Genomic DNA, 12,210 nt, shown 5'->3' with positions numbered 1-12,210 from the left:
GGTGAAAAAGATCCCATTATCCCAGGACCCACAAAGGCTGCTTCCTTTATCTTTCTCACAGGCCTATATACTCTTTCTTTTCCCTGAACCAGTCCCATCTTCTTTTGTTTGTTTGTTATCTTGAGACAGATTTTTACTGTGTAGCAGAGGCTAATCTGTAATTAACTATGTAGCCCAAGCTAGACTTGAACAACACCCCCCACCCCACACACGCCTTAGCAAGTGGTGGGAGTACAGGTGTGAGCCACCCAGCTATGATTTACATCTTTTAATACCTTCATTAATATGGTTTAAGAAAAAAATTCTCTCCTCTCTCTCTCTCTTTCTCTCTCTCTCTCTCTCTCTCTCTCTCTCTCTCTCTCTCTCTCTCTGTCAAATTGAGAATTTTGCATAGAGGCTATGATAAAAAGAATGCAAACTGCTGAAAACGGTTCCTTCAAGTGGTCAGCCTGCAACTCACAGTCAGCCGATGTCAATTCATGGTTCAAGTCATTGAGAGTCTGCTGCTTGGCAACCACCCGGGCTCCAGGATTTTCATGTGAGCTCATGAAGATGCTGGGAAATGACTAAGTGTACAGGTGGGCCCAGAGTTCATCAGAGCGGTCTTTCTGCTCCAGTAAGGAGTTCCCTGGCTATGCCTCAGATTCTGTTCACTGCATTATGAAGGCCTTCCTCTAATGAGGTTGCAGCTCACCCATCAGAGAAAAGACAGGTGGTAAATTCAGCGACCGAGCCTTTGCTGAAGTGCCTACCCACAAAGACAGGAGCACAGTGACAGCTGCTCCTGTTTCCTCCACCACCTCCTGGCAGTGCTAGGACTGGGAGGGAGGAAGCCTTAATGTTGCATTGAAAGTGTTTCTGATGATAGGAATAACTTGGGGGCACAGCAGGAAGATCTTTCCGGCCGGCTGTAAGAGGTTAACCCATAACACGGGGTTAGTGTTTGGAATCAGATGTATGAGCCATCACCTGAGAGCTATCCTTTGGAAGACAGACTCCACTGTGTGCTAAAGACTCCCCCCCCCAAGCCCTCTTTGCCTGAAATTATCAGCATGTAGAACAGGTGATAGTTTGAGTGACAAGTCATTTGAGAACATTGTCCTGATCTCATAAACATTTTCCTTGGAAAAAATGAGAAAACATGCTATATAAATTTATGCTTTTAATGTTAACGGAGTTAGGAAAGAGAAGATATGACTAACAGTACCTTCCTTATGCCCCACCAAACAATTTAGGGCTGGCTTGTAGGAACCAGAAGTTTCTCAGGCATTCTTCAGCTAGAGACTTGATTCCAAAGGGCAGTAGATTATGCTGGTTTGGAACCTGACTCTGTCATAGCCTTGAAGGGTGATGTGCTCATTAGGCTGTGGTTTACAAGTTACAAAAAAGGATGGTAATAAACCAACCATCGTTAAGTATGTACTCAGAATGTCTTCTTAGCAAAGCAGAAACCCAATAAATACCAAATGGATGAACAGGTGAGTGGACAGATGGATGGATGGAGAGTTGGATAGACAGACAGACAATAGATAGAGTGGTAGAGGAATGCATTCTGGACCCATGTTCAGACTTCTTGGGAAATGCTGATTTCCTACTGGGCTTCATAGAACTGCTCTCAGAAGGTACTAGAAACACTTCCCACTCACAGTGCCTCTATAGGAAGGGAGAAAAAGGTGCCTGGGAATGTGAGCAGCTGGGTATCAGCTGTATGCACCCCCTTTTCCTATGGGGTGACTGGGCTATTGCTTCACAAAAAGGAGTCCTGGGCTAGCTACACCAACCTGGGAGCAAAAATTGTAGATGAGACATCAGCCTTGCCCAGAGCTGGCCACGTCTGTCCCAACTTCCCCCTTGACTATTCTTTTACCACTCAGTCACATATCTTTTTTTTTTCTTTTCAGTTGGAAAAATGTTTTCAATTCCTCAACCATTTTTTAATTTCCATCCCCAGTTCTCCCCAAAGTTTTCTCATTGTTCATGATAATGAGAAACAGATACTTAGTCAATAACTCCAAGTGTATTTACAAGGTTGAACAGGCTCCCATCTGCAAAAGTTCTGGACTCCCTGGAGAAGAAAAATGTGGATGCAAAGAATTTGGATTTCGAGAAACAATCCCATCAAGAAGTCACAGATGGGAAAAAGTAAATTACCTGTTAGGTAGTGAGCTTTCCATTCCTGTTTACAGTGTTACTGATTTAATGAATAATTAGGAAATGTGGCTGTAAGAACCATGATAAATAGTAGACGTTTTTAGTGTGTCAGCCCTTGGTTCATGGGCTTCACAGGAATAGTCTTTATTTCCCATGGGTCTTAAATGGAGGGTTTGAGGTCCTAAGAGGGTGAGTGAGTAGTTGGAAGATGAAGGAAGAGGGCAAAGTGACACACAGGGAAACCCAAAGGATGGCTCAGAGCTTGGAAGAACGGCTGACTGCTGCTTAGTGATTGAGTCAGACCTGAAATCAGGTATACAGAACCCTCAGCTAACTGTAGCTCAATCGTCCATTTTTATAAATAAAGTTTTAATTGAACACTGCCACCTTCATTTGTTTACACACTATTGTGTTGCCTCTGCTTCGCTGGTGGGGCAGAGTGCTTGCCAGAAAGGCTGTATGTCCCCCAAAGTCCGGAATATTTATTATCTGGTCTTTCACAGCACAGTTTTGCAGGTTTTGCTCTAAGCAAGTAAGGCAGAAACAGGAAGCAGCCCTCTCCCTTTCTGCCTCCTACTCTGTCTGAACCTGTCAGAGAATTGGCATGGCATAGTCTCACCATGAAAAAAGCAAGCATCTTTCACAGCCACATTCATGAAATGCCACTAGGACCTGGAATGTTCTAAAAGGTACCAAGGGTGGGTCTCTATTTGCTCCTCAAAGCTGTCTTATGCTGCTGGCAGGGGGCCCTTTCTGTGCCAGCCGAGAATAACGCAGCTGAAGGGACAGTTCAGGTGGATGGTTTGTTTCATCCGTGGGATTAAGCAAACAAAAGAAAGAGCTTGGATCGGCTAGAAAAGTTTATGGGAGATAGGGGAAGAATGTGGCCAGGCCTCCTGTGCTGTTTAAAGGGATGCTGAAATTCAAATCGCCCTGAGAATAGCTTTTTCCACTTGTTGGAGGAGCAAGTATGTAGAGGTAGACTCATTAGTGACAGGCCAGAAACCTGGGGGAGTCCCCACTCTAGCCCCTTCCCTGTGTCTAGCTAAAATGCCTCTAAATCCAGCCCCTTACCTGGCTGAAGCAGGCACTTCTCATCTTCTGGAACTTAAGCTACCTTTTAAAAGTAAGGCCTGCCACCCTTCACTGTTGGAGAGAGAGGTGTTGGGGAGAAACATTTTTCTCCTGCCCCTTTACAAATTGTCCTGGCAGCTGCCTTCAATGCACTTGTGGGGAAGGGCAGGCATCTAGCTTCTGTCACAGGAGAGGCTGGGAACACCAGCAAACTTCACACACATCGAATGCCTCAGAGTCCTGTGGGCAGGGATGGCAGTTGAGCATCACATGATTGCGTCACATCCTCTCTGCTCTGCAGCACCTAGCCTTGACTTGGCAGTTGGAGATGAGGGCGGGGCAATGGAGAAGATTCTCACACCACAGCTGCCTATCTGGATCCCTGGCAGGGTTTAGTGTACTTCTCCGAGGATGATGTACAAGAACTCGATTTAACCTGCGCTGCTTCTTCAGGAGCACTCCAAGGGGACAGCGCTATAGACTAAAGACATTCTGATGGGGCAATCCAGTCTCGTGCCCTGGGATGGGGTGTTGAACTGGCAAGCAGAGCTTCTGAGTGGGAGGCAGGTTATGAGAGAGAGGGTGGGGATGGAAAGAGAGATGTGGCTATAAAATGGCGGAGTGGCCTGTAGGGCCCAAACAACTTAACTCCAAACCTGAGGCATGGAGTCAGGTACCAGCCACCTCAGGCTTCATTCACCCTGTGTGGCTCTCCTTTCAAACGATTCCCAGTCATACCCATTGGATATCTTTTGGTCCTTATTTTTTCCTGGTTAAACCGATGGAAATAGTGGGGGACAGCAGAAAGTCAAATGACAGAGTATGACACCCTTAGAAATGGCTGGAGACATATTCACAACCTTTGGACTATCGGGACAAACACACACTCCTTTTAGGGCTCTTAGTATGATGACAGTTCAGGGCACCGCGCCCCAAGACCACCACCACAGTGAGACCCTGCCTGAAGCTCCCTGATCTCTAGCTAGCCAGGTACAGCCTGCTCCCGTTGCATTCAAAACACAGCCTCCTACAGGAGCAGCAACAACTCTTGTCTCTACCACAAGCTGCTCAAAATATCCAGCTAGTCAACAGCCACAGGACTGATTGTGAGCACAATATATCTTTACTGGCCCCTTGCTTGTTCTTTTTTCTCTTATTGAGAGAAAAAAAAAGCATCAAGTTTTACAAAACAACCCATTACCTTAATTATACCACTTTTCAGTCCCCCTTCCCTTTATACACAGTTTTTCATTTGTTAAAGCTCAAACCTGAAGAACAAAGATACATGACGACATCATGTTTATAGCCACTGCTTATAAAAGCAAGCAGGCACGCCCATGTTACATTGTCTAAAATATGACTCATATCAATGACAAAAGGATCTTTTTAAGAATGGCATGACGACACAGTGTTCCACTCTCTCTGCTTCCTTTTTCTTATACAGTTTCTCTTCAACGCTAACTCACATCCAGGTACATGATCCCCGTGCACAGAATGAAGCAGAAAGTACGATGCAATTAGAATAAAAAGAAGGGATGCATGGGAAGAAACCAGTTAAAGCAGAAAATGAAAGACCCTTCACACTAAGAAGGATCAAGTGCCACCATCAACACAGGTCCAAAGGCCATTTTTATTGCATTTCCCTAAAGATCTACCAAGAACACACTGATCTCCCCCAATGAATGGGACTCCTTCTGCTGCATGGTTAGTTTATCATGGAAAAGAAAAACAGCCTAATTCTAAAGGCCCAGAAGCAATGCAAATGGCAGCCGTAAGCAGTGTCCCCACATCAGCTCTCTACCTTGCTTGCCCAAATCTTATTTCATTCTGCTTCTCTGTTTTGAGTAAAAGACTGATTTTATATCTTGAGCAAGCAGCCTCCACTGTCCTGCCCAGGAAGAGACCAGAAGGCATGTCTCCCATATGGAGAGACATTTGTTTGAGTAAAGATAGAAACATGAGGGAAGATCCTAATGCCTGGTCCCAGGTTCACTTGGCTAGCATCCATGAGCATCACAGAACATGCCATTGTGTTTGATACTCCCAAGTCCCATTCTGTTCTTGACTCTGTGTTCTTAAGCCAAGTCTCTGGCCCCTAAGACTTGGTGGCCTCTTTGCCATCTTCAGCACCCGTGAGTCAATGCTGGCAACTCGAGTCCTGTCTGCCCAGCCCCAACGTATCATGAGCCTACCGGGAAGTCTTACCTTCAAGCCACTGAGCTCCATGTTTGTTTAGCCTAAGTACTGGTTTGCCACTCAAACGAGACTTTATTTATATATCTTTTTATGGAGAACAGGCCTAGGATGTGCAGCCTCGTGCTGTGCATGACTTCAAGGAAAGCGCATGCGCTTTGTTTGTTTATTATCTTGCAGAAGTGGAGCCCTCAGCTACTGTACTTGTCAGTCATGACCAGACATGGTACACACACAGCTTTTAGAACAGTTACTGACCAGTCTTGAACGGGCCTTTCTGGGGGCTTTGAGGCTCAACAAACCCACAGAGTTAGAAGCTGGGGCTTCTCTTCCCAGCAGAAGCATTGCCCTGCGTCTTGAAGGTTAGAACCCAACTACAACCCAAGCTGCTCAGTTTGGCCCTCAGCTTTCCTTTCTGTGCTTCGCATTTGCAGTCAGAGCTCCAGGGAGCCGCAAGATGTGCACACGGAGAACCCAGTACTTCCAAATATGGTGGGGAAATGGAGGAGAGGATAAGAAAGAAAACACATACTGGTCCTCTCTTCTGCCGCTTCCCCCACGTCGATTGTCTTAGAGCTAGAGATGAATGGCAAATGAGGCAAGATGACTTGGATTCCGGGAGCCTGTCTAGGTGTCAAGCCAAGAATTCATCTCTTTCTAGTCAAGAGCTGGACAGATTAATGAGGGCGAGGATAACAAGTGGAGACATGGGGGTATAAAGCAGTGAAGCTTGTCTCTAAAATGCTGTCACCCAGAAGGGTAAGCCTAGCCAGCACAAACAGGGCATGACAGCACTCCTATGGCTGGCACCAAATAGACCCCAGAGACTCAACATCGGGTGAGGGTCTGTGAACATGCTGCAGTTGGCCAGCTGCAGGGGAACACTTAGCCCTTGCAGCAGCCACTGAGTGTTCAGTATTAGAAACCTGGGTAGAAACTTCATCGGCAGCATCAGCAGCCAGACTGCGTGTGGAGGGCGAATGTAAGCCCGCTGCATTTGAAAAGCACAAACAGAACCTTTGCTCCAGGCGGGCGGCCCTCTCTTCTTTCCTGGGATGAAGCAAGCATCCCAATTTCCCTCTGCTTTGTTTTGTTCTCCATTTGCTTTCTTAGGAAGAAAATGCCCCTTTCTGCTCCCAGACTTGCAATTCAAGTGCTCTGACTCTGGACGGATTGTCTTCCCTTTTTTCCTTTACCAGCTTCTGAATTCAGCACCTTTCTTCCCTTCCCGTCACAGCCCTCATGTTATCTCAACATCCTCCCTAGCATGCCTGCTACTGCACCTCATGGAGGGTTAATTGACACCACTGCTTTGGTTCCCTCAGCTGGAAAAACACCACCTTCAGCCTAAAACAAAGCATCGCCACTTTGTTTCACTTCTAATTTACTGCGGGTATTTTTTTCCCCCTCACAGAGGGAGGGTGTGTGTGTGTGTGTGTGTGTGTGTGTGTGTGTGTGTGTGTGTGTGTGTGTATCTGTGTGTGTGTCTGTGTGTGTGCCTGTGTGTATCTGTGTGCCTGTGTGTATCTGTGTGTCTGTGTGTATCTGTGTGTGTGTGTGTGTGTGTCTATGTGTGTGTGTGTGTCTGTGTGTGTCTGTGTGTCTGTGTGTCTGTGTGTGTATCTGTGTGTGTGTATCTGTGTGTGTGTCTGTGTGTGTCTGTGTGTGTGTGTGTGTCTGTGTGTGTATCTGTGTGTGTGTATCTGTGTGTGTGTCTGTGTGTGTCTGTGTATCAGTGTGTGTGTGTGTGTGTGTGTGTGTGTGTGTGTGTGTGTCTGTGTGTGTATCTGTGTGTGTGTCTGTGTGTGTCTGTGTGTTTGTGTTGAACTTCCCACAGCCTCTACTTTCTCACCACTTCTGCATTTTCAACCTCATTGCTCCCAGTTGGACAATGCAAGGCTCAAAGGTTTATCTGTAACCCATTTGTCTCTATTATAGGTTTCTAAACTTTAATTAAATGAGAGAAATTGAGGATCTCAATCCCCAGTATCTATGGGTGTCGCTCGCGCCATCTAGTGGTGAGAAAGTGGAGCATCCTTTTTCTCCTGCAAGTTTTGTCAAACTGGGGGTTGCTCCCCTCACCAAATTCACATCACATGGAAAGAGAAAAAGCCGTGCAAAACAAACATCTTTTTTACCTTTAAAATCCTCACCTGCAAACGCTGAGATGGGTTCTGAAAGGAAAAAAAACTCTGAGTTAGATAAAGGGAAGATGTAATTGAATGAACATGACAAAAATGGCTTTGTAATATGTTACAGAAAGTGGCCCACTTCTTGCATGTTTTCTAGACTGTGTCTAACATATCGTCATCACTGGGAAAGGGTGAGTACAGAGGATTCTCAAGTTGCTTTGGATTGAAAAAGTCCTTTGTAAAGTAACGGGTCCCCAAGGCATTGTAATCAGTCACTTACCACTGATTACTTTCTCAGACCTCGGATTACTTTTAGATGCCCAAGCCCTGGGAGTTTCCTGGGGGATTGAGGCAGTCCCAGTTGCTTCTGACATCATTAGGCACAGATGCCCAGGACCCAAGAAAAGCACTTGGTAACTTATTGCAGCAAGTCTGCTGGTTGGAATCAAGTCTTTTCCTTCTCGGGATTCCTTTTTCTGTTTGGGGAAACATCCATGGCTCTGATGGGAGGTGGTCGGGTCCCCTTAGGGAATCCACAGCCTTGAGTAAAACTGTGCATTTCAGGAGGAGGGTCTGGCTCTTAGCACTTCTGACTAGAAAGATAGGTAGGGGTGTCCTTCCTATGCTGTTCCTCTGCTATGCCATGCTTAATCCTACAACTCCAGACTCTTGGGCATTAGAAGTATTAGCGTGAAAACAAAATGCAACATTTTATTTCTTATGCCATAATTTTCCCTGCAGTTCATTCATGTGAAAGAGTGCCGTGGGTAATTGTGTTATCACTCTTGTATAGCATGTGTACCGTTTTTGCCCACCACTGAAGGCTTCCATTTAAATCCATCAAATCTTTCCAGCATGTAATTCTGACTGGCAGGCACTCTTGTCCTCTAGCATTTTCTTTGCTAAAAACTGGAGTCTGATGATGGGATCTTGGCACCCCGAACTTTTATAAACTTAATGCACATCTATTTGTGATTGGGAGATGGATATAAACCTTCACCTCATCTCATACCCCTCCCACCCTTAGCCCAACACACTGCTATGGCCACACTTCACCTCCTGAGCAGACTGCCATTACTCTACCTACTGGGAACACTGTGTTTTAATTGCTTCCTTTTATATATCCCACTCCTTAGCATCCTATTTGAAACAGCTACGGGGAGAGGGGTTGTCACATACCCATGCAGTTCTCCAGTGGGACATCAGTGCTTAAACGAATGTCGTCGATGGCAATCTCTCCCGATCGTCCTTTCCCTATCACTCCCTCGAACACGATCTAGAGCCAGAAGGACAAGAGCCACGGTTAGTGTAAAGACTCCCAATTTCTGTTAACAGCCGTGTGTGTGTGTGTGTGTGTGTGTGTGTGTGTGTGTGTGTGTGTGTTATTGTACCTGGCACACATCTGTGCACCACATGGCTACATCTCTGGAGATCTTAATTTAAGAAGAGTTGGTTCAAATCAAGTGCATATTTGAGAGGATAAGAAAATATAGCAAGTTGATGGATATTGTTGTCCAGTAACAAAAATATACTGATTAAAAGGACCACAATTGGAGTACACTTAGAGGGGGAGGGGTGTTGAAGTTTCCCTAGCTATTTCTGAGGTTCCTTTCTCATAAATTCTTCAAATGGTCAACCCGGGTTATTTGAAAACCCAGAGGCCATGAGCAGGTAAGGGTAATGAGGGAACCCTGGCATTTTGGTTTGGATTGCCTTCTAAGTGACCTCTCCTTGCACACTGACTTGGAGATCCATTGAGACAACAGCAGGGAAACAGTTTCCTCTTCTAGTGACAGTTTACTGAGCATCTACTATGTGTTAGGCACACAGGTGAGATAGTAACAAAAATCTCGTAAAACAAGAGCTCTGCCAGGAGAAGCCCACCTTGCAGAGGGTGAGACAAAAACTCCAACAGGTTCTTCTAACACCTGCACTAAGGCTAGCAAGTGGGGAGCCAGGTTGGGGAACGAGGGTCTTAGATGCCTTACAACCTCAAAAGTGCAGGCTGCAGCCTGCACATGGAAGCCCCTCAGCTCTGTGGTCTTTAATCATTCCTCATTCTCGCCCTCCCCAGGTTCTTTCTGCAAACGAGCACATGTCCTCTGGCAAGCTGAAGGAGCAGTTGGCTGCCTTACCAGCCATCTGTTGCTGTTCTTCATCTGGGGAGGAGCAGGTTAATGCTTTGGCTGGTTCTCAGCCACCTCGTCCACAGTGTTCTACTCCTACCCAAGATGTGGCTACAGATGCGTGTGCCCATCTGTGCCTCAGTCTCTTGCCCCATGGGCTAGAGACAATAGAAAGCAATTCCTGGAGCAGAGAGAGAGAGAGAGAGAGAGAGAGAGAGAGAGAGAGAGAGAGAGAGAGAGAAGCCACTTGATTTGGGCTCTCGTGGGTCCGCTAGCCAGAGTTTAATGTCTATCCACCTATGCTCCTTCTTGGATTTCTGCTCTCTGGAGCAGGTCTGAGAGGGCATGGCCACAGTCACCTCCATTCTGACATTCGGAGGGCTCCACTACCTTGGGTGTAGAGGGGTTGTTTGTGTTTATTTCCCTGGCTTGTGTGTCCCCCTTTGTCAGTCTACCTGATAGCAATCTAAAATAAAATGGAGAGAAGAAACATTTGTTGGAGAAGATTTCAGCAATATAAAAGGCAATAGGAGGAACAAAGAACCAAGTCTGGGTGTAGAGATAGGCACATTCTGAATAACAAATAAGAGTGTCATTTAGTTGCCATAGCAACATAAGAAACACAATGAAAACAGCGGAGCTTAACCACGTCCCTTAATGATGAATGGGCAAGGCTCTTTGAAATATTGAAAAAGGGATCAAAATGATTCTCTTGCATCTTGCGCCCCTTTTCTTCCCCGACTCACCTGATACTCCATGTCATAGCTGGGCAGGATAATGCGTCCATGCTTCCATTCACTGCCCTGGTCCTCACGGATGACCCAGAGGAGTTTGCTTTCCTGGCTGGCTTCCCGAACCACCTGCAGTGCCACCCCGTGGCCACCGGTAGCTTGGTACTGGAACTCCATGCACACAGGGCTTCGGGGCAGGTGCACAGGTGGGCTGATGAGCCGCCCATACTGGCCCTCTCGCCGGCCGTCACTCTGTAGTCTCAAGAAGTTCTTGTCATCTGGGGGAGACAAATCCAAACACAGGTGGTAAATGCTTGGGAAATATACCACTTCACAACTGTGGCCCCTCCATCAAAAGGTCGGACTAGAGTTGGGGTATTCTCGGTGTTTTGAAACACAGTGGGTCTTGTTATGTAGGTCAGGTTGGCCTTGAACTTACAACCTTTCTGCTTCTGCCCCAAGAGTGCTCATACTGCAGGTGTGTGCCACCATGTTGGGCCTGCTGTGCTCTTTCTAAGGATTCTTCAGAGTCTTGATTCAAATGCTGCAACCTCTTGAAGCTCTTTCTTCAATCTCAAGTCACATTGGTCCCTCTTCCAGCTCCTTGGATCACTTGTGCCGTGTCTCTTTCCTATACAGCCCCTGGCATGGTCAACCTGAAATCTTGGCTGCGCACAGGCTTGTCTCTTCTCCCTAGATTCTAAGAGGCCTGACCCATGTCTTACTCATCTCTGGCTTACCCAAAGGGCCAATGCTGTCTAATGAACTGAATTACAAGGGAACAGTTTATAGAGGTGAAGTGGCTGCCAGATTAGAGGGTGACTCTGGCCAGGTGGCTTATGCTTCGAGTCTTTGTTGTCTGGCTGGGCACTGTCCAAATGGAGGACATTAAAAACCTTCTGTCTCTGCCAGGGATGGTAGATGATGCCTGGGCCTCAGTAACTGTCATTCATGTCAACTTTAAGCAGATAAAGGGTGGAGGTGGTCAGACATGCCACTTTCTTCCTGGACTTGACCCTTCTCAAGCAGCCATGCATGTACAGCAGCAGTGGTCTAAAAGGTATGGCCATTATTGTTAACAAAGGCTGTGTGTTTAGCAGAGAATATACATGTCCTGGGAAATTAAGGGTTCACTGTCCAAATGCTTCAAGAATGGGCTTTTTGGCAGATTGGTTTTTAATCCATCCGGTACTTATGCAGAAGGCTGAGCTCTTGGTACAGTTGGCAACCCTTGTGCCTCACAGACACAGGTGCAGAGATGGGCACCTACAACCTGTGTTCAGAGAGCAAAGGCAGAGGAGAAATGGGAGTTCTCCCGATCTGCTTTGGGCCCTGAGACAAGGGTCATGGTTCGATAAACTCCTCTGCAAGCCTTCTGGAATGCCGAGTTAGCCTGAGACATGAGCACAGGGCTTTTTCAGTCAATAGGGAAGGCGAACACCTTGGGTTTGTTGGGGAAAGACAGGCTCGAATTCCAGAAGGCTGGGTGAGCACCCTCTCCCAGATGGAGATCTCTGATTTGCTGCTATTACACCTGCTGGCATTCTCTTGCTAGGAGAGTGCTAAACCTATGGCAGACCTTCCAGCAGCAGGCCTGTTCAAGGCGCAGATAAGGGAGAGGAAGCTGCCTCCAGAGCACATTTTAATGATGGGGTCTGCTGAGAAGGGATGCTGATACCATCGCCAGACACTCAGTGATCTTCCAAACCTCTGTTTCCCCATCAGATCTTTCTGCTACCACTTTTAATGACAATAATTATGGCTCAAAATTGCACAATGCTTTACAGGTTACAAAGCACACTG

At 46.6% G+C, this 12,210-nt stretch overlaps 1 protein-coding gene across 19 annotated transcripts in view; it reads right to left on the bottom strand.

Moving 5' to 3' along the window:
- Positions 1 to 12,210, bottom strand: part of Nrp2 (neuropilin 2) — a 158,992-nt gene that overhangs the window by 66,067 nt on the left and 80,715 nt on the right. For 12 of the 19 annotated variants that reach the window (XM_027397041.2, XM_035440982.1, XM_035440983.1 and 9 more), the window contains exons 13-15: positions 10,423 to 10,685; positions 8,730 to 8,826; positions 7,572 to 7,592 (exon numbers count right to left, since the gene is read on the bottom strand). In XM_027397041.2, coding sequence (XP_027252842.1) covers positions 7,572 to 7,592; positions 8,730 to 8,826; positions 10,423 to 10,685 — 381 coding nt within the window. Of the gene's footprint in view, positions 1 to 7,556; positions 7,593 to 8,729; positions 8,827 to 10,422; positions 10,686 to 12,210 lie in introns of all 19 variants that reach the window. The other 7 variants (XM_035440981.1, XM_027397036.2, XM_027397034.2 and 4 more) reach the window with 1 other exon arrangement.

Source organism: Cricetulus griseus, chromosome 2 (genome assembly GCF_003668045.3).
Source record: "Cricetulus griseus strain 17A/GY chromosome 2, alternate assembly CriGri-PICRH-1.0, whole genome shotgun sequence".
Classification (NCBI taxonomy): Eukaryota; Metazoa; Chordata; class Mammalia; order Rodentia; family Cricetidae; genus Cricetulus; species Cricetulus griseus.
This window is presented reverse-complemented; position numbering and strand designations above follow the sequence as displayed.